Here is a 22,225-nt window from a genome sequence, read left to right as displayed (position 1 = left end):
ATCTAAAGAGTCAATGACCTGTCATCCCAAACTACCCATCACCACCACCCTAAATCTTGGGCTAATTATGGTCCCAGCTCCACTCTTTGGTGTTTTTCTACCGCATCCCTTTTGGTGGATGCTGTTCCTGTTTTATTCTCACTTCATCTCAATTCATCTCACACCCTTCCAAGGACACAATGAGTCCCAGGCTAACTAAAGCCCATTGATTTTCATGAGGTGATTTATAGGTGGCGTGTGTGTTAGGGCAGGTTTGATTGTCTAAGGAGGGCTGCTCTGTGCCACTTTAATGAGGGAGGTGACACAGGGCAGAGAGGCAAGCCCCACCACAGGATGAGCTGCTAATATACAGCCGCTGCTTTACTTAATGACCAAAGCATGTATACAGTGTGTTCTGTTAAAATAAACATCAGTCTGTCATTCTGTTTACTCCTCAGCTTTTGCAACAAAATTTCTTTTAATATGATTATTTTAAATTATTTTCAATATTTTGAAAGAGAGAGGCTCAATACACTGGTATCATAAAGCTTTCAAATATAAGATTTGGAGTTTTGGAGTAATTTGAGTTTATTACAACTTGGCTCTTGCAGCATTTCCCATCATTTCTATGGGTTTATGATAGTTATGATAACATTGTCCACAACTACTCAAATTAACTACTGAGGTCAAGGTAACATTACTCATTACTTGAGTCGAATGACACAAGATCCATCAAAGTGGTGTGATGACCAGAGAGGTGATGGTGAGGACAGTAAGCCCACGCTGATCCAGGAAGTCAGAAATAACAAAGTCATTCTTTAAATCTCAACGTCGGTGGTGGACACCAGAGCCTTCGCCATTTTGGCTACGTAGCGGAAGGGGAGGGGTCACCAACATATTTTCAAACTTGTGAAAACAGCGCCTGAAAACAGAGAAAACGTTGTCGGTGGTGATGGCGGCCTGATTTCCATGTTGTATGACCTACACGGGGGGCAGACACGGGAAAGTAAAACATTTATTTTGAAGTCAAGTTAGCAAAGCAGCTGAAAGGCTGGCGAGAATCGCGGGCACCTGTGTCGATCATCATTTCCCGTGATTACACAGTGGCAGTGTTTGATTTGGGACGACCACTGACTGTATATAAAAAATGCAACACTATTCTGTTGAAATTCATGCAGTGCGGCAGTGATACTGTGTACACAGTTTTACTACCTGCGAGTGCACTGACTGTTTATCCGATTTGAGGCACAGCAGATGTCTCAAAACACCTGAACCACTTGGGCAACTGCTAAAACTGGGTGCTCTCAAATGTACTGGAACGCTCTGGATAAATCTGCCAGAATAGCCACAATGTGTTTTCACTTTCAGTATCAGGGGACCACTGTCTGCAGAGACATGGTGTGTTCGCACAGTCAGAAGTGTCCACACTGAGTGAGAGAGAACTGTCAATTAGGGATGATGTCTGATGTCAAACAAATGGTGAAGCAGTAGCATAGCCAGAAATCATATAGTGGGTGGGCACAGAGAATTTCAGGTGGTATAATATATAAATGTAATATATAAGTGTATAAATAAAAGCAACAGCCTGGCAGTCCCCCATACTCGTGCACATGTGTTCAGCCACATGCAGTTGGCAAAACCGTTGTACTTAAACCATAAGCGCAGATACACAGGCAACAAAGCGTGCAGTGAAACAAATCAATGAGAACACCAAACACTACAGTTTACAGTATTGATGCTGTGTCTTTGAAGCTCTGTGACTGAGTGGGCCTCAGCTGGCTATGTGTACTTTATGAAGCCTCCCCAGACCAAAATCAGATGAAAATGGCCTGATGATCCTTCTCCGATCAGAGCAGTGTGATGGAGGTTGATGTCCCATTCAAGGGGAGGAAAGCCTGCACCTGCAAATCTGACATACTGTACTGTAGGACTTTGACAATCCATTACAATAAACTAATCAATAACAAATCAAGTTAAAATCCAAACTAGTACTCATTAGATGAATTTTTAAAAAAAAATGTTGAAATCCACTGGGACACAATAAATGATTAAAATTTGTGCAGCAGAGGCAGAGATATCCTGACTTTTAAGGTGTGTTCGACTTCCTGCAGCACTTTGCAGCGACGACTTAACGTGGTGCATGCTGGGCGTAAAACAATGCATGTTGTTTAGAAACTTTGTCACTTGAAAAACTGCTCAGTAGCCAATGCATCTACAATACTGTCGGGACTGCACTGTGTCCATGTTTCACAGAGGAACTTGGAAGTTTTTCTGTCTGACAATATTTTTCCCACATTAAAATGTTTAAAATGATTCAGATTATTTTCCGATACCTCTTGAAAACATTGTAAACTTTTCATTATATGTTTTGATGTGTCGACACTTGGCTGTCAAACACAGAAATGTTGTTGAAATGTTGTGTTGCTTTCAGATAAAAACTACTGGTAATAAAGGGTTACTAGAAAAACTCAATATCACATTTTCTTTGCCCAGATGTTAAATGAACTACGTTTTTTGACCCATTTCCCTGCATGAAGTCATTTTTTTTTTGTGAGAGAAAATAATATATTCCTTCAATACCACAGGACACCTATTAATTTAATTAATATAACTACAAACTTAATTTATAACTACATTTAAAAATGATAAAACAGTGTGTCAAGAGTAGTCATCTTGACATGTCCCTCTGTAGATATCCTGATACTCACTGATGCTGCTGGCTGCTGTCTTGTCTTCAGGCTGTCACTTGACTAATGCGCAACACCCACCAAGTGATAACTTCCTCCTGTGATGGTCCCTCGCTGTGTGAGGAGAGTAGCAACACCTCGTCAAACACGAGCTTCATCGGGTCACTCAGATGATCTGTAAAACATGGCAGATTCAGCGTTACTTGTAAATTACACTGTTTGTTTAGAGCTGTCTAGGTAAGCGGGTGATTAGGACATACAGTACATTTGGCATATTGGACCCAGGAAAGCGAACTGATGAGTGAGGGTGAAGTGGATCAGCCACATATGCAGGAGCTTGATCATGCAGCGCGAGAGAGAATTTTAATCAGGATCTTATACCTAACAGGCAGGAAGTGAAGCGATGTGAGACCGTCTAGTTCTATCTGTTTATATCTATGTGATCTGGCCATAGTTACTGAAATTTAAATGTTTTTCGTCTTTAATTAACTTTCTCTAAGCAAAGTACACCAGTATTGGTGTAGCCTGACAAATGTGATTAAAAAGGGGAGATTTTTTTTATTGTGTTTAAAAATATATCTTTTTAAAATACATAATGCATCTGTCAGTAAAAAAATAAGGTGTACATTTAATAGAATAGATATTTATAGAGCAACAGCTATATAGTATGGAAAAGCACTAACCAACATTATCCATATTTTTAACAAATGATTACTTTTGACATGTTCTGTCTGTGTATGGACAGCAGTGTACCAAAAATGCTGTAATGCTGGCACTGAGGTCCTACTGTGATAGAAATGTAAGACATACTTTAATTTTACAAGCTGTAGCCTCTTTTCCAAACAGAAAAAAAGTCTTCTAAGCCTCATATTAATCAGTTCTCACAGCTCAGGGGTGCAGCAGTGTGTAGCTATGAAGTAGAAGTGGACCCCATGCAACTTCTTACTTATTTGAAACTCACCGATGGTTCTTGGAGTTAAAAGGCAGTGAGGTTAGCTCGATGTGCAGCAGCACACCAGAGTGTGTCAGTGGCTTCATGCTTACGGAGCAGCTGTGGTTGTGAGAGGAAGGAAAGGGGGAAGACTGGTCTCTGTTTTACGCTGTGAAAATACTGACTGGAGTTGATATTCATTTGAAATAGTTTGGGAAGACTGAAACCCACCAGTAAGTAAATCAACTGGCATTAGCAACATACCAGCTCTGCCATTCAATGTAAATGCAAACTCACCACTGTAGCTGCTCACTGTAATAGTTATGTGCAGGCTATTGATAACAAGCCAAAATAAGGTTGTGGTGACAGACGTACAGATTGGGGTTCTGTTGATACACTGGCCCAATAAAGTTGAGCATAATCCTGGCCAACCAGCCATTGTTTTATTTTTATGGCCAGTATTGTGTCAGATAGTGTAGTGTGGTGTTTCCCTCCTGTTAAATGATATTTCTCACAGAACCCCCTCCATGACTGGGGTTAGGGTTTAGGATAGGTTATGCCTAGGTGTAGCAGAGATAACTGGTTAGGATTAGGGTAAGGTTGAGCATGATAAAAGAGATTATACTGCCCTTACCTGTGTCCAAAAGCATTTAAACACTTCATTGGATGACATTTTTATAATGTCAAAATGTTATATGTGTCTGTGCATATGTGCAATGTAGCATGTGTGCAAAAATGTACAGTATAGACGTGCCTGTGTGTGTGAATGCATGTATCTAAATGTACGCTTATGTAAACACACAGACACAGATTGTTTCAATTAACTTTAAAGTGGTGTTTCAAACCACTTTAATATTTGACTATTGCTCCATTCATCTTGCATTTATTTCCTTGTGAAGCACTTTCTAGCATTTGTTTTGAACAGGGCTTGTAAATTTATTATTATTATTCTTATTGTTATAACCCTGACCACTTTCAGTCTCTCGCCTATTTGTGACTCTTGTAAGCCCTCCACAGCAATTAATCATTCACTGTGCTGATATTGAGTGAAGTGCCAATCCAATGATCCTCTGCTACCTTCGCAGCTCATTTTCAGGGACTCTCAATAAGTGGACGTTTGGAGACCTAATGAAGCCAGAGAAGATGACATTAGTTTGATTTTAGTGGCATCAATACACCGTCGCTGCCTCTGTATCCTCCTGATCCACAAGACAAATGACTTTGGTTGCAGGCCTGGATTTTGTATATGGACTATAATGTCCTTACCAATTTTAAAGCACTGCTGAATTGACCCCGCCCCCCTTCCCCCTGCCACACAGGTAAAGTAAAGTCTCAGCAGAGTTTCCAGGTTAATGTGTTCACTGTAAAAAAGAGGGTTATTTTAGTGAAGAATGAACGAGTGAGTTATTAGTAAGAATCAAAGGTTGTGTATAAAATCACTCACTCATTCACTCATCTCTCTCATCATCTCTCTACTCACTATCTAGAGAGTCTTATGTGGAGGCCTATATAGTGAGCTAGTGGCAAAATGAAAAAACACTTTTGGACGCTACTCAGGTCGTTATCTCTGCACCATCTTCCTTTCATTCAGCGCAAGTGCATTGCATCATGTTGGTATATACTGCTTGGTTCGTGACCATCGGTTATACGCTACTTTTCATGATGCATTGTGGGATACTATGAGTCCACTATATCAGGTATAATAATTCTCACAACACATTCAGACAGCACTATAAAATGGCAAACTCACTATGGACTATATAGGGAGTAGTGAGTGATTTCAGACTCAGCCAAAGGGTCAGTGACAATGATGGTGTTCTGTAACCAGTCGGAATATTTATCATCTTTGATATTAGTAACCACACCTTGTCCAACTGACTAGTTTGTCATCACTGTAGGAGTAACAGCAACCCTTATGTTTGTGAGATAGATGCAAGTCCCACACTGACAAAAGCTTTCGCCTTCTTTCACCTATTCATCTTTTATATATTACCAAACTATCAGCCAGCCATAAAAATGATATAATTCACCTAGATAGTATGTCAAAGTTTACCTTGATTTAAGCAGTGAAGCACAGATAGTAACCAAATCAGATGTTTTCTCCCTGGGGCTTACTGTAGCTCTATGCACTTGTTGCTGAGACCATTCAATCCAACAAACCCGCACAAACCGGTAAACTCAACTCGACTCAACTTGGTTGCTGCTAATGCCATCTCTTGTAGAGAGCCCAGCTGCAGCCCATACACTGAAAAATGCTGAAGAGACTTCTTGGGAGCTTTTGGGCTCGCCAGATTCATTCATCGGCCACAGTGGCCTCAATGCTCGTTAGCCTGTGATTATTACTCCTGGTTCCACCTGCCTGGGGTCTTTGGAGAGACTCACTACTGCAGTTTGATTAAGTTCATGGCCAGATTAACCTCCTCTGGAGCCTCACGGCAAAAATAGTTTTTTTGGCTTCAGGGTTTTTCATTATTGGTCAGACAACAAAAGCACCAATATGTTAACTTGGGTTTCAGGTGTAATGATGGTCATATTTCACTATTTACATCTACAGCTGTTCCCTGTGTTGTGAAGGCCCATCCCAAAGCCACCAGTGACTACAGGCCATAGCGCCTTCACTAACCCTAACCCTAACCCTTCACCTCTTCACAGAGGTGGGCAGTGCTGAAGCTCCACGGGGGATTGTCCTGTCCCATTTTCTCTTTATCCTGTAGACCTCTGACTTCAGGTATGACGCAGAGGCTGGTGGTCAACTGGTGGACTGGACTGATGTTAGCTGACTCACCTGCAGCTCAGCATCAGCAACACAAAAGAGCTGGTGGTGGACTTAAGGAGATCCAGGACTCCTGCTCTTTCTCTTATGGGACAGATGTTGGAGACGGCACAGGAGAACAAACACCTCGCTGTCAACTTGGACAGCAAACTGGACTGGGCTAGGAATTCTGCAGCTCTCTACAGGAAGGGCCAGAGTCAGCTCTTTTTGATCCATACCCTTTTCTATGCTGTGGTCTGCTGGGGCAGTATATTATTTTGATGGGATACTGATGCATATTGTTTAATTTCCACTTAATACCAGCATATCAAATTAGTGTGCCCTGCATTCAGTGGCCTGAAAATGTGCAATGCGAAATAATCGAAACATTTGATACATTTAGAGGTACCCTGTACCAAGGTAAATTAACACTTGGACCTCCCATCACTAACCAGTACAGACACACACAGAGAGGAGACCTGCCGACTCTCAGGTGAGCTTTAATCAGTGTGGAAAAAGTACTCAAAACCTTTATGTAAGTAAAAGTAAAAAATACTCCATAACAAGTAAAAGTCCTGCTTTCAAAATTCCTCCTTAAAGGGTAGGTTTGAGGTTTATTTAAAGTTATGGTTGAATAATAAGTTAATTGGCAGATAAAACATTTTACTGGATGATAATTAGTGTTTTTTGAGTGCTTGTTCATGAATTTGACCTCACATGCGCTCAGAGGGTAAACTCTTTTTGAACACAATAACCCTCCTCTTGTGTTCCAGTCAAATTTGACTGATTTTAAGTTGAGAGTGTGAAACATGCCTCATTTTTTCTGACTAAAAACAAGGCTTCATTACATCCTTAACAATGGCCTACTGGATACAATAAAACACATTTTAATCTTTTTTTTTTTTTAATCCATCATTCGTACCACATCCCCCACTTTTTCTTTCACACACACACACACACACACACACACACAGAAGGAGAGCTAGACAAAGACATACACACATACACAGCTTTTGGCCCCTCGCTGTATAGTGGCATATAGGCTGGGGCTTTCTTGTGCTTTATGTCCTACATTGCACCACAGGCCTGGCACAGTGCGCACGTGCACACACACACACACACACACACAAAACACCAAGTCTTTGCTTCAGTATTTATCTGAGGTCCATCATGTGAGTGTAGGAATTTTCCTTGTTTTAAGGACCCCTACAGCCCATCAGACCACTATAAGACCCAAAAGTGACCCGTCAGATTCTGTGACCTGTAGCAGTGCAACCACTTCACCTCACATGAGCATCCTGTAGAATAAGTAAAGGTTTATTTAGTTGATATTTGCTGAATAATATACTTGAATAAATAGTCAGGACAAAACACATTTTCCCTTGATGCAAATGGAAGATTAATGGATGGGTTAATGGATGTCACAGAGCAGTCATGACCTGTGGTGAGAGCCCTTCACCCCACAGTAGAATCTCTTAGATTTGATACTGAGGGAAATAAAAACAGGACAGATTTTTTTTTAGATTTAACTAGAAGTTCTTAATTCCCCACAGAACAAAGATAAGGAATTTGATAAGTGGATTTGGAGACGAACTCAGATTCGACAAAATGTTATCAGTCCCATTTGAATAACCTGCCCTGTTTCTATTGGATGACAGAGCGTCTGAAGCCCCCAGCCACCACCCCCCTCTACCCTCTCTCTCTCCTTAGCTCAGACTGTGTCTCTCTGCTTTTGACTCTGAGCGCCCTGTATCAGACAGACGGGCTACTTGGTCCTGATCCACCTTAAGAGTTCAGCTGCTGTGCAGACACTTTGGTTCGGGGCCTGTGGATCAAAGAGGGGCCAGACCGCAAGTCTGGATTTCAGAGCGCCTCAGAGATGCTGAACCCAGTGCTTCTGGAGATCACAGCGCAGTAAAGGGCTGAACTTTCAGAGAAACTTGAATAAGCAGCGCATCAGCAGAAAAAGTCTGGAGAGGAGAGAGACGAGGACGCCGAGGGGAGGGGGGCTCTGCTTTAAAAAGTTAATCAGCATTACCAACAAAGTGTAGCTCTGCTACATTTTTTTCTTTAAAGGGTTACCTCTCCATCCAGCAAAATTTCACCCAAAAGCAGACAACAGGATCATCCTGCGCTGACGCGGCTGGTCGGCAGGAAGCGGCTGGTTGCGGCGGGAGTCCTGGGGGTCGTTATGGTCCTGGTTTTGGTCATCCTCATCCCGGTTCTGGTCAACTCAGCGGGGACGGCGGCGCACTACGAAATGCTCGGTACCTGCAGGATGGTTTGCGACCCATACGGGACCAAATCTCCGTCCAGCACCGCCACGGTGGACACGGTCCGAGACAACAACCTCGTCCAGTCTTTACCCACTTTTATCCAAGGTCCAAAAGGGGAACCGGGTAGGCCGGGTAAGGCAGGTCCAAGGGGACCCTCCGGTGAGCCGGGACCGCCCGGTCCAGCCGGGCCACCTGGAGAAAAAGGTGAACCAGGCAGACCCGGTTTACCAGGACCCGCGGGATCCAGCGCAGCTGCCGGTGCAATTAGCGCGGCCACCTACACCACCGTGCCCAAGATCGCCTTTTACGCAGGGCTGAAAAAGCAACACGAAGGCTACGAGGTGCTCAAGTTCGACGACGTGGTGACCAACCTGGGAAACCACTATGATCCGACCACCGGGAAGTTCACATGCTCCATCCCCGGGATTTATTTCTTCACTTACCACGTCCTGATGCGCGGAGGGGACGGCACCAGCATGTGGGCTGATCTGTGCAAAAACAATCAGGTAACTCAAACTGTGCATGTAAGAACAGATATTAAAGACAGAGTCTTTTTCCATTTGGTCTCTACGTCGGCTGGAGGAGCGACGCGCGATTATGTTATGTCAACCAAGGCTTCGTTAATTCACCTGTATCCCACACATACCACAGTTTGATTTACTGAACTATCCCGGGTACAATGTTGGCATGACGCAGCAGCAGCTCTTAATAATTCAGCCCCACAATAAACTAAGATTATAACACAGATATCACTACCACTTAGTATGTGTGAGCATGATCTAACAAAACAATGACAGCAATGAGTCTGTGTGGATGCAAACACTTGTACAACTTGTGCAACTGGGGTGGGGGTGGGGGGGGGGGGGGGGGGGGGGGGGACGAGGGGGGATGCAAACCCTGCTCCTGGGCCATAGCATGTTATGCATACTGGGCCACAGGGTCAGAGGTCAGATTCTTAAGAGAGGATACATAGTTACTACTGTCCTCAGTATGAGTTTACAGTTCCTCTGAAGGATCAGGTTAGTCTGGAGCTATTTTCAAAATTTCATTAGTTTCATTATTATTTCATTATTAAAACCAGAATGGCAATTTCTCTGTGATCTCAACAGGTTTCATTTAATATTTTTCCTTTTTTTTTTCTCACCCAATCGTCACGTGTAGCTGAACTAGCAGGACCACATTGTAAAACTTGTGCATTTAATGCTTTCTATAGGCAACATGATTCCATCTTCTCGGATCCCTTGGTCCAGGTAGTAACATGTTGCACAGCATACACTGTCTGCAGAAATGCATCATATATTTGTATCCTATTTATTGCATGTTTGCAGAAAATTAAATAAATAAATACAAAGGAATATTGTAAACATGAATATATAGGCTATTTTGCAAAGTCACTGCATTACTTTACTTACTCCAGTAAAACATCATAAACTTTATATAAAACTTCAAATGTGTCCCAGCTCCATTCCAATTAAATTCATTTTTTGGGTTTTTCTTTTTTTCATATCACCCAAATGTCTGAAAAGAACTTTCTGTTATATTTATATAGATGCAATAAGATAAAAATGATTTGTCAGCTTTTGAGAATCCTCTGCACAACATCTGTTTCTTGAAGTTTTCCAAAACTTTCCTGTAACCACTACAGGAAAGTAGTGGTTACAGGAAACTATTTTATATTTTATAACTATTTCATATTTTTATCAAAATCGTCATGGTATGTAATCATGCTAGAGTCATCAAATATAAAGTAGAATGAAAGAAAAACAAACAAACAAAAAACTCACAAACAGGAAGTAAATGAAAAATACAAGACTACTTTTACTGCTACAACTACTTCTAATGATAATGTTAATAATAATAATAATAATAATAATGATAATACTGAAGCCTGAGGACCTACAGAAGCCCTTTGCCCACCTCCTCCTCTGTTGTGTGTTTGTTCCATCATAGTGTCCTGCTCTCTGTGCATCGCTGTAGTGATCAGGCTGTCAGCAGCAGATCTAATCCGTGGGGCAAACCAGTGTTGCAGCATCGCTCCACCAAGCACATCCCTCCTGCCTGTCAGCCTACTACTGTAATGCTGCTGCAGACTGCAACGAACACAGCAAACATCTCTGGGATTAAACCAGCAGAGCTGCACCCCGTGACAAATCAGATGCTGAAAGACATGTTTCAATTAGGTCTGGTGCTACTGAGACCTCTAAACTGGTCAGAAGGGAAATGATACAGTTGCCCATTGCTTTGATTTGATTAAAAGAAAAGTGGAGTCACTTGATATAATTGATACAAATCGTCCCCATTTTACCAAGTATTTTTTTCTGTTACGGACTTCTAACAAACAAAAAGCTAATTATCTTGTTTCAGTAATTTTCTAAAATTGTCATTTTACTAGTTTCTTACATAGCAATCAACCACACTCTGTGTTTTTTTGAAGATACAGATAGATTTAAATCAATTCTTAATTCATGTCAAAAAAAGAAAAAAATGTAGTCCACAGCAATTGGCATATAGTTTTTTCTCGTTTTAAAAAGTGCACCATTGCAGCCCAAAATTATGCATTCAGGTGGATATATCCGCAGCGTAAAGATTGTGCAAGACTTTCTCCCTTTGTAAAAACGTCTACAGACATCTGCCAATCAGTTCACTGCATGTGAACATTTGTATTGACAAATGACAGATGTTCTTTCATCTTTGAGGCTTTTTTGAAGGTGTATTCACCTTCTCATATCAAGTATAATGAAAATAATCAGGTAAGTTTAAAAAGGAAATCCTGATATCATGTTTCAAAAACTCTCCAAACAAATTAATAAAACAAACAAGTCATTCTTTAGTAATTTATAATTACTGGTATTTATTTGGCATCTGGATTGACTGACATCAAACTCACCTTGGGGGAGGAAATCTTTGTCTTTTTCTCTATATCCAGGCTCCATCAGCTTCCTTCTGTGTCCACACCACTGTACATGCTAAACCAACAAATACCTTTTTCTACCTTAAAAGAACTTTGGGAAAAATAAGATGGTAGTAACCATAAAAATGTCACAATGACACTGTGACAGTTGTGGAACATAACTAATTCTAATTACTCAAGTATTGTGTTTGAAAACACTTCTAGGGTACTATATGACTGGTGTGTTAACTTTGTATATTTTAATCTAAATACAAAAAATATGATGACCTTGACCATGAACAAAATTAAAGTGCTTTTACTTTTGATAGTACATTTTGCTGATAATATTTTTACTGAAGTAAGATTTTTTTGAACGCATGTAATGGAGTATTTTTATATAGAGGTTCTTTATGCTCTAAATACTTCGGTCACTGCTGCACAATTACAAAAATGGTAAAAAAAAAAAGACTCACCCTTACCTAATATGATAATTAAGTAAACAATAATAATTGCATACTTTCTGATATATGGAAAAAGCTCTTGATAATAGTCGTATCAAAGTATTTAGCCTATACAGTCAGTAGGCTAAAATGGCTTACAATCTGACCAATGAAACTTGAAAACACGGAGGAACAAAATGTGTTCCAAACTGCAGCCTTAAACAGGGATGAGAGGTGAACAACCCGGGCTGTTTATAGCAATAGGGCGCCACCAGCTGGAGGGGTGCCAAGGATTTATTTCAGGTGCCAGTAGTCTACTGTCTGTCGCTTATTTTGCAGATCCCACGATGAATTAGCCCTCACTTGTGTGTTATTCACACCAGAATAACACTTAAAATCAGAAAACAGATAATATGACTGAAGGTGTGACATCAACTCCAGTTGTGTAGTAGTTAGGAAATCGCTAGGTTTAACAAAAGAAAAAGGAAAAACAATAATCTGAAATTAAAGGGTGTCCTGAGGTGATCCAAAGATTGGGACCGTTAAATCCAGGCATTTTAGTACATCACAGCTCCTCGAATAACAGATGTCAAAGACGCCATACTGTGCTGCAGTGCCACAAAATATATAAAAACAGCTCTCAGTTTTACTTAGTTATATCAACAGGGAGCAGCAGTGTGGTGTTTCAGAGACATTTTGCAGGTGAACTACACTCGACAGTAATCCTGAAAACTACAGCCTTTTGTTCATGTTGAGATAAATGAATGTGTCTGAATCCTGTCCAAAGTGTCCTGCAACAGATTCATCTTTGTGTGGATATTATAGAAAATACTATACATGTATAGACAATTTACAAAATATTATAGAAGAGGAGCAGGTTATATTACAGTGTGCACAGTAGGTTTTATAATGAGAAATATAGAATTGAAATTTTAGCTGGATCATAAAACGTGGTCAGGAGACTTATAAGTGAAAGTCAGATACTAATAATCGTAATAATACTAATAATAATTCCTTCCTTCGGGACACAAGTGACAGAGAGTGTTTGGGATGTGGAGGTGTCAGACACATTCCTGTACAGATGTAAAGAAGTGCTTATGTAAAGATTCTTATTGAAAGGTGATGGTGAAATAACACAGAGCAGGAGATGAATGAAGTTGAACTTAAAATGATAAAATAATATAATTTTTTGTCTAATTCTACTAAAATGTATTGAAAATATCAATCCCTGGGGCACCAGTGGCGTAGATAAGGCCCAGTGAATTAGTGCAGGCCCAAAATGTATGAACTAATTTGTATTTGTGCAAATTTGAGAAGGACCTGCAGGAAATAATCATATGGCAACACTAAGTCTGACACTGGCAAATGCTTATGCCTTATCCTGCTTACCCTCCTCTTATATGTTACCAAACTAGCTACCAGCCCTATATGATGGAATTACAACCTTAAATAGTATTACGACCTCATCTCAGTACTGTGTGATACATTTTTGCTTGATTTAAGCAGTGCATGTAGTAGCTGACTGAGGCGTGTTTTCCCCTTGCGGCTTACGGGCGCTGTGTATGGAGTCATAAGAGTGCCATTAAAAAAGAATAAATCTGTACAAGGATATTGATGTAAAAGAAGAAATAAATGTTGAAATGCAAATAATACAAATAAATACAAATAACAAAATTATCAAATAATAATCAAATATAAAATATCAATATAAGAGCAGTATAAGCATTTTAATTTATTTTGTAAGCATAATTCTATCCCATTATTATCCTTATTTTTCCTTATATAGGAAAATCTGCGATGTGCAATAACCTTGTTCAATATTGTGATGATGATAGGACTTGTGATAAATAAACATATATTGAAGAGTGCATACAGTTCCTATTATAAGCGCCGAAACGGTGGGTGCTTGGCCCCTGAAGCACCCATCTGCTTGTCCATGAATGCCAAGCACATGCGGGACAGTGCAGTTGGGCCCAAATTTACATTATTTTGATGACAAACTCCAGATTGGTGCTAGGTCGGATCAGCCATAAACTAACTAAACTGTTGTGTTTGTTTCGCTGTCAGGCCCCTCACACTAACTGCAACCACCAATCACAGAGCTCCCCCCTGATTGATCCAATCTAGCATTTACTATACTCCACCCAACCCAGCACAAACTGTGCACGCATGGCATAGTGTTATCCTTGCTTTTCATGTTGTGTATTGTTAATTTTTTCTCCAGTTCCTCTGTGTGTGTATATGTGTCAGTCACTGCTGTTCATTTCTTGCGGCGGTGAAATACATGCATTTGACTTTTCCATATCTGTATAGTAACAAGTCATGTAGGCTGTGGTTTTTGCAGAAGGTTTATATTGGGCGTGGGGGTGGGACATTCAACTGTTTAGAGTGCCCGCCAGCAAAAATATAAATTTACTCCTATGATTCCTATTTCTTCCTCTACCATCATGCTAGCTAACCTCCCAGTCACCACCAAATTGACACTACGGCCCATTCATCCAGTGCTCCATCTGACAAATTAAATGTTTGCTGAGTGTGAATGCAGGGTTTCCCCTAAGTTTCTGGAGGGCTTATGATGAGGGTGCAGCGGTGAGACAGTTAGGGTTCTTTCATTGGGTATAGCTATATAATATTATATTCATCTTATCTCATCAATATAGTATGGTTCTTTTTGTTGTTGTTTTTTTTTAAGAATCAAATTTGCAATAGGATTAGAATAAACAAAATTTGTTTCTAGAGCAGCAACAATAATGTTTACAGCAGCAGAGTCACTGTATATAAACTATACATATAATATGTCTCTGAAATGTAAAAATTTAAATAGTATTCCTGACACGAAAACGCTGAGTGAAGTTGAATGTTGGAGTTGAATCTTCTCCGTCCTCCTCCCTCTGCTGCTGATGTCGCCTGCAGTTGATGCTGCTTCAGAGGGGTGGCTGCTGTCTCAGCCTGTAACTGAATTTACGCAAATAAAGCTGCAGTCTACATATGGAAAGCTTTCCTTTTAGCTTGTTCATAACAATTCAGTGCTAGCTTAATGCTAGCGCACGGTGGTTGTGTAAAACAAAGCGCGGTGGATGGTAACAGTTGAAATTGTGTCTTTTCTAGGTGTATAAATCTTGTTGAACAGATGGCATGATGAAGGACGCTTTTTGCATTTTTACTCTTAAAGGTTTTGATGACACAGTGCTACAACTGTAGATGTTGTTAACTCCAGTAAAACATTCACCTCTCACTGGTCTCCCGTGCTGTCCGCTGTGTGTGTGTGTGTGTGTCAGAGAGGAGAGGCTGCAGCCTGACTACAAGGACACCAAAACACACAAAAAGAAAAAAAAAAGAACCTTTTTTTCCCGGTTTATTTGGCTCACGGCCTGTGCTTTGAAAACCATGTGTGAATGCATGACGCATGTAAATAAAAAGATTTTTTTCAGTCAGTCTTTTGCGATATGTTTATTGCACATGTTCAAATCACGTTGAAGACGAAAATATAGTTGATCTTTTTTATGGAGGACAACAGTAAGTAGATGCGATGAAACCTTACCATTTTTTTTTTTGTTGCTGTTGTTGAACTTCTGTGCTAGCCATTGATTGGCCAAAACAAACACCAAGTTTGAGCGTAAGAAGATTCATAAGTGTACCTGGTATCAGAACACTTTAGGCCTAAAATCAATGATTGACTTTGTGGTCATATCGTTTGATCTGTGGCCGTAAGACTTGGACACTCGGGCAAAGAGAAGTGTAGCGCTGTCAGCTGATCATCATTTGTTAGTGAGTTGGATTAGGTGGGATGGAGACTGAATGGTGGATCGGTGCAATGTCACCAGTAAAGCGAGCATTGTGCCATTGTGGCGAAGAGGGAGGTGAGCCGGAAGGCAAAGCTCTTGAGTAACAACTTGATATACGTTTTGACCCTCACCTGTGGTTATGAGTTTTTGGGTAGTGACCGAAAGAATGAGATCGAGAAACCAGTGGCTGACATGAGTTTTCTCTGTAGGGTGGCTGGGCTCAGCCTTAGAGATAAGGCAAAGGGCTCTGACATCCTTGGGGTGCTTGGAGTAGAGCCCCTGCTCCTTCATGTCAAAAGGAGCCAGTTGAAGTGGTTTAGGCATCTGGTTAGGATACCTCAAGGGGCACTTTCAGTTGGAGGTCATTTTGGCTTGTAAAACCGGAAAGAGGCCCTGGCGTAGACCCAGAACATGCCGCTGAGATTATATATCTCATCTGGCCTGGGAATGCCACATTACAGACTACTTTGCTTGATCTGCTGCCACTGCGACCCAATCCCAAATAAGCATCAGAAAATGCATGTATGGATAGATAGATGGATGGATGGATGGATGGATGCCAACAAAATATTCAAACCATGACCATGTGCCTAAAATAATCAAATAAGAAAGCATCATTTGTATTTAAAACCCTAATTCAGAAAAAAGAAAAAAGTCTGAACTAGTCTAAATAACGATTGTGTAACTGTTTTCCAGGTGGAAATTAATGGCCCGGATGGAAATCAGTAGTGGAAAGAAAACGGGTTTTACACAGGAAAATACAAGTCAGCTTCACACTGGTCCATACTGCATGAGATGTAAAGTTAGTCTAAAGTGTCTGTCTATGATATATATAAAAAAAAACATGAGAACGCTATTAACAAAAGATAGGCTATGTTAGCTCTTTGGAAAAAAATGTAAAAAGGGTTCATATATTACTGTAAAAATTTGGATGCTGTTAGTATCTGTTATCATATAATTATTTAACTAGCATATTTTGGTGTTGTCCGTATTCCTTACAAGGTTTTATGGGTCAATAACATCACACTGTGTGCTCCTGGCAGACCATAGTCAGGTCCTTGCCAGGAAAATGTAAACATTTATAGGTGTTTTAGGCGTTTGAACAAATGCTGTCATATTTCTGTTGAGGACAGTCTCTCGGTAAGTCACCTCTCTATAATTTATTAGTGTGTGAGGCAGTACAAACAGTGGGTTTATTTAATAATGCCTCATGAGGTGAACTTTTTTTCCTTCCCATAGGGCCTCTCTCTTTTGAAGCATTCGGTAGGTCTGCTGCTTGTAAAGGGGGGTGAGAGTAGCTCAAGTGATTGGCTATTACTGAAAATGTTTCCAATATTGCCACTCCACCTCAGAGTTAGCTGTGGGAATCCTGCCTGTCAGCATATAATGTCCCAGGATAAAATGGCGAGCTGTGAGACACTTTACAACTTTGGTGCAAAAGGTTAGAAATGATCCACCAGAGCTGGACAGGAATATTGGAGCCTTTTTCTATTTATAGTCTTGAACCTTCAGCACAGCTAAGCAAGCTTTGGAGAGCTATTAAAGCAATATCTTGATGCACTTAAATAAATTAAGTATTCCCTTTCAAAGGTTGCTTAAGGATCTTTTCACAACTGGGAGTCACAATTCCCAACAAGAGTGAATTGAGGTAGGGTTCATAATTAACTTCCCATAGGGCCTCTCTTAATACTGTCCTAGGACATCAGTATCACCTGAACAGGTATTCTCCACCTTGGGTCTCACAGTTAGCAGACTGCACTCCGGATTAATACCACAAAATATCAACATGTTGCTATTTCTGAATAAAAACAAGTACACAAGCTGTCCGCTATGCTGAGGACTGAGGTAAGCCTGTGTTTGATGATCTGGCAGGAGGGGCTTCTCTCCTGCCTGCCTGTGTGCTCGCCTGTCTCGCTCTCTATTTAGAGTGAGGAGTGAGTAGTAGTGTGAGTTACTTATAGTTTTCTAGCCACCATAAAACATCAAAACAATTGTCCACAACAATCATGTCAGGGGAAATGGATGAGCCACCACCAACCGGAGCACTGAGCATTGCAAGTAGGAAGACTAGAGTAAGACTGTTAGAGGGTGAGCGGGGAAAAAAAAGGAAGTGAGTCTTGGTCAAAAAAATAACTCAATGGAAAGAAACGAAGAAACAGCTGGGTTTCTGGAGATGGCAATTGCTTTACTCAACCAGTAACTTATAACACTGGCTTCTACTATTTATTGGTTACTGTGATGAAGTGGCAGAAGTGTGGGGATTACATTTTTCTGTTATTGCTGTTTGTGATTGTGGTTTAATATCTTAATATTAGGTGGGTGAAAATATTAGAGTTTTTATTAGTGGAAGCAAACATGACGCAAAGTTACACAATCTACCTCAAAGTCTAGTGTGACTGGAATTATTTTTGTCATAATGTTACCACTAACTACTGTGTTTGCTTGCTCCTTATCTCATGTGATCTGGCTTTTAATTAGCAGAGCTTAGTTCCAGACTACCAGTAAAGTAATTTGTTATTTAGCTGGTCATTAACAGAGCTAAGCGGGCAGCATGGTGGTGCAGTGGTTAGCGGTGTCGCCTCACAGCATGAAGGTTCTGGGTTTGAACCGCAGGGAGAACGTGGAGTTTGCATGCGTCCTGTGTCAGTGTGGGTTCTCTCCGGGGCTTCCTCCTCCAGTCTGGGGAAGGGGTTAATTGGTGACTCTAAATTTCCCATAGGTGTTAATGGGAGTGTGTGGTTGTTAATCTCTATATGTCAGCCCTGTGACTGGTGTGCAGGACTGGTGTCCTTACTTGGGTATACCGTGCCCTCACCCAATGTCAGCTGGGAACCCGCGACCTGGTTTGGATGAGCAGTATAGAAAATAGATGGATTAATTAACAGAGGTAAGCTACATACATTAGTACATTACCATCAGGGATGCCTCATGAAATGAGCGATTTTTGGCAATGCCCTGGGTAGTTGCCCATGTTGGCCATATCTAAACCTACCATTGAGATAACATGTGTTATATTAGTCCCACACGCTTTGTAAAAGTCCCACACAGTGGACATGTTGTTTTGTTTTGGTGGCCTGTCACGTGCCAGCACAGTGAACAAAGTGGGAGGTGGGACTCACTATTCAGCAAACAAACATATAAACACAGCAATGTGTATTTAGTCTACTTACTGTATAAAGTGCTGTGTAAAGGTTTTAGATAAGCAAGGTAATGACAAGAATAGTTGCCATTTGTCAAATGACTTCATGCAAAGTACAGTAAACTGAAAAAAAACCCTGATTAATGAAATCAACATTTGGTGTGAACCCCTCTTTAACTTTAAAACAGCACAGCTGTGCGCAGTTTTTCAGGATAATTGTCAGGTAGGTTGTTCCAAGCATCTTGGAGAACTTGCCACAGCTCTCTCAATTGCTTTCGTCTCCTCATGTAATCCCAGACTGACTTGATGATCTTGAGATCAGGACTCTGGTGGAGCCATACCATCTGTTGCAGGACTCTTTATTTACATTGTCACTGAAGAAGATAGTTCTTCATGATTCTGGTGGTCTGTTTTTTTGGGAATGTTATGCTGCAGAGTGAATATGTGGCTGATCAGATTCCTCCCTGATGATATCGCCTGAGGGAAACTTTAGTGCAGTACAACATCCCCCAACCTTGTGTGGTTACATTTAGGCAACAAGACTGGTAAAAATTGTATTATCGGTATATATACTAATACAATATATATGGTAATTTTCTTGTGCATAAGAAAATAAATACATAAATATAATAAGAAATTATAATTTATTATGAATTTTAGTCATCGTATTTCTGCTCAGCATCAGTAACCTGTCGCCTGTTGAGTTAATGATCCAAGATGAGAGTTTTAAAGATGCAACATTAGAGGGAATCAGTTACACTTATAAATGCCTTAAATACCTTATCGAGGAACATTTTTATTTCTTAAGTTTACTACAGTAACTTATCTTTGCCAGTGCTATTATTTTGGTTGTTACACAAGATTGTGATATCATGTGATGACTACCTTTTTTTTCTACCGGTTATTCACAGTCTCTCTCTGTAGCCCTACACAGAGCAAAGTGTAATCCTACCCAAAGTTACAGTGAATAACCATGTTTATATCATATTCATTACAAAAAATGTTATTCATCCCAGCAAAACACAATCTCATTAACATTCTGCGCTTTGTCATACTTTCTTTTATGTAATTGGACTCAGTCATTCCTGTCATATTTTATTTTTACTTCAGTCATTTCACATCAGGTTGTGACAGCTGGCAACTAGTAGGTGACAGCAATTGCACTGCAGGAGGGGGTTTTTGTATCGTGCTAAAAACAACAACACTTTTGACAAATTGAGACTTTTGTCACTGCTTACCTACCCTTTTGACTTGTTTATAGAATATATAATATGTTTGAATCAGTATATTTGCTCTTAAATATATTTATTCTTTAATTTTTTTACCTTGACAGTTTTGAGGATATTGCTTGAGGTTTATTAGTATCATTACAGTATTATGCAGTTTAGTACTTTTGTATCTTTCTAACCTTTTTGGTTACAGCAGGGTAAACACAAATGCCATTGACTGACTAAGTGACTGACTGACAGAATGACTGAGTCATTGACTGACTGAGTGATAGAGTTATGTTAGTAATGGAGTTGCACCATTGGCCAGCCGAATGCCCTGTGACTTGAGTGATAAGGTCAGACTATTGGTCAGCTGGAGTTTCCTTATTGGTCATTCAGTGCTGTAACTCAGGAAAGGGAGATCGAAACATTGCAATCAAAGAAATATTTCAGCAGTAAGAGTTCAGGCGGCATGCAGGAGTTCCTTTTACTCTTTTTCAAGTTTTACCTTTCTCTTCCTCACTCATTCAGGTGTGCAGAGATTTTTTCCAAATATTACATTCACTTGGCAAATGCCTTTGACCAATGCACCTTTTGTTTGAACAAGAGCTAGATGTCATCATAAATTAGAAGCAACCCTCCCAAATACACCTAATTTATTCTATCATCTGTATCTGTGAGGGCAGAATGGAGAAGAACCTTGATTGACATGGAATAACTTCAGGGTGTGTAGAGTGACAGACCAGCCGTAATACACTTGGAGATCTTGTCAATCAAACTCTGGAGCGCTTACATGCTAAGCATGCATGGTACATCCCCTCCATCCCCTGGTTTCTGTTTTGGCTTTTTTTTTACATAATTTTCCCGAGTTGTATGTGGTATAAAGCTTCTTCATTGCTCTGATTCACTCTGGTTAGACCGGTGAAACTGCAGTCATGGGAGCTCTGAGCTGTCACAGCAGCACTAGTGTGAGTTGTAACGCTGGACTGGTTCTTTTCTGCTATTTACTGCTGCAGCTACTTCCACCTCCTCACCCTCCTCCTTGTATGTTGAAGCTTTGATAGAGTCGATTTCTAAGTTTTAGGCTAATTAGCTGACCTTACATGTAATACTTACCACATTGTATTTGCACATTTCAGCTGCTGAAACTAAACTTAATTATTCATTATTACTGCTTGCCTGGTAGAGAAACTGTTAATGTATTCATATGTGAAAGTCTGAAGCCCTGTTTCAGACTTTTTGTGCTTTTGATATGTTCAGTTATGTGTATGATTTATGCCGGTTGTGTGCTTTTGTGTGCTTTCCTGCAGGTGCGGGCCAGCGCCATAGCCCAGGATGCAGACCAGAACTATGACTATGCCAGTAACAGTGCTGTGCTGCATCTGGAGCCTGGAGATGAGGTCTACATTAAACTAGATGGAGGCAAAGCTCACGGAGGCAACAACAACAAGTACAGCACCTTCTCTGGATTCATCATCTATGCTGACTAGACAACAACACATTCGTGCCCTCAGCTGTTATAGGCCTTGGGGCCCAGTCCTTCTACAAATCTTCCTACTACTAATAAGATGCTCAAGACTCACACTTTTTAACATGTGTGGAGAAAACCAATATGAAAGTACCATCATAACCTGTGTAATATTTTCCTTTCCACATTCTGCCATCATCACTGTCCTCAGTGAAAGTGACTTCGGACAATAACAGTAATGAAATGGCTGAGTTGTCAGTGTGGGATCAAACCATGTCCTCTCTTTACCATTACATCACACTTAAAGCTGATGTCCTTGTGTTAATGTCGTACTGTGATGGAGCTTTAGTGGTGAAGGTAAGAGGGAGGAGATTGTGTGTGTGTGTTTGTGTGTGTGTGTGTGTGTGTGTGTGTGTTGAGGGGGTGTGGGACAAGTAGAGACCCTTCACCCTTAAATCTGATTGGGCAATAAGCTGCCTGTCAACAGAGAACATTTAAGTCAAGAAAGGAAAATATAAGAAAGTGGAAAAGTGGAAATCAGGCAGAAATGCATCAGCTAACGTGTAGTTCTAAAAACTGTCAAGTCAATTCGTGTCAGGTAATTGACTGTTGGATGATTTTGTGCAATACCTATTATAATAAACTATATTCATGGTGATAATTAATAAGA

General features: G+C 40.4%; 1 protein-coding gene and 1 long non-coding RNA gene across 2 annotated transcripts in view; one reads left to right on the top strand and one right to left on the bottom strand.

Moving 5' to 3' along the window:
* The window catches only part of LOC139625499 (uncharacterized), a 16,464-nt gene extending 7,898 nt beyond the window's left edge, over positions 1-8,566 (bottom strand). Inside the window, exons 1-2 of the long non-coding RNA XR_011691901.1 lie at positions 8,432-8,566; positions 2,688-2,841 (exon numbers count right to left, since the gene is read on the bottom strand). This is a non-coding gene — a long non-coding RNA (uncharacterized lncRNA). The remainder of the gene's footprint in view (positions 1-2,687; positions 2,842-8,431) is intronic.
* On the top strand, positions 8,541-22,225 carry c1ql3a (complement component 1, q subcomponent-like 3a). Its single transcript, XM_071485532.1, has 2 exons — positions 8,541-9,131; positions 21,398-22,225. Exons 1-2 carry the CDS (start codon positions 8,541-8,543, stop codon positions 21,575-21,577), a joined length of 771 nt encoding a protein of 256 aa, XP_071341633.1. The 3' UTR covers positions 21,578-22,225.

Source organism: Trachinotus anak, unplaced genomic scaffold (genome assembly GCF_046630095.1).
Source record: "Trachinotus anak isolate AG129_WGS33_773 ecotype Australia unplaced genomic scaffold, CSIRO_AGI_Tana_v1 ptg000009l, whole genome shotgun sequence".
NCBI lineage: Eukaryota > Metazoa > Chordata > Actinopteri > Carangiformes > Carangidae > Trachinotus > Trachinotus anak.
The sequence above is the reverse complement of the archived record's forward strand: the minus strand, read 5'-3'. Positions and strand labels throughout refer to the sequence as shown.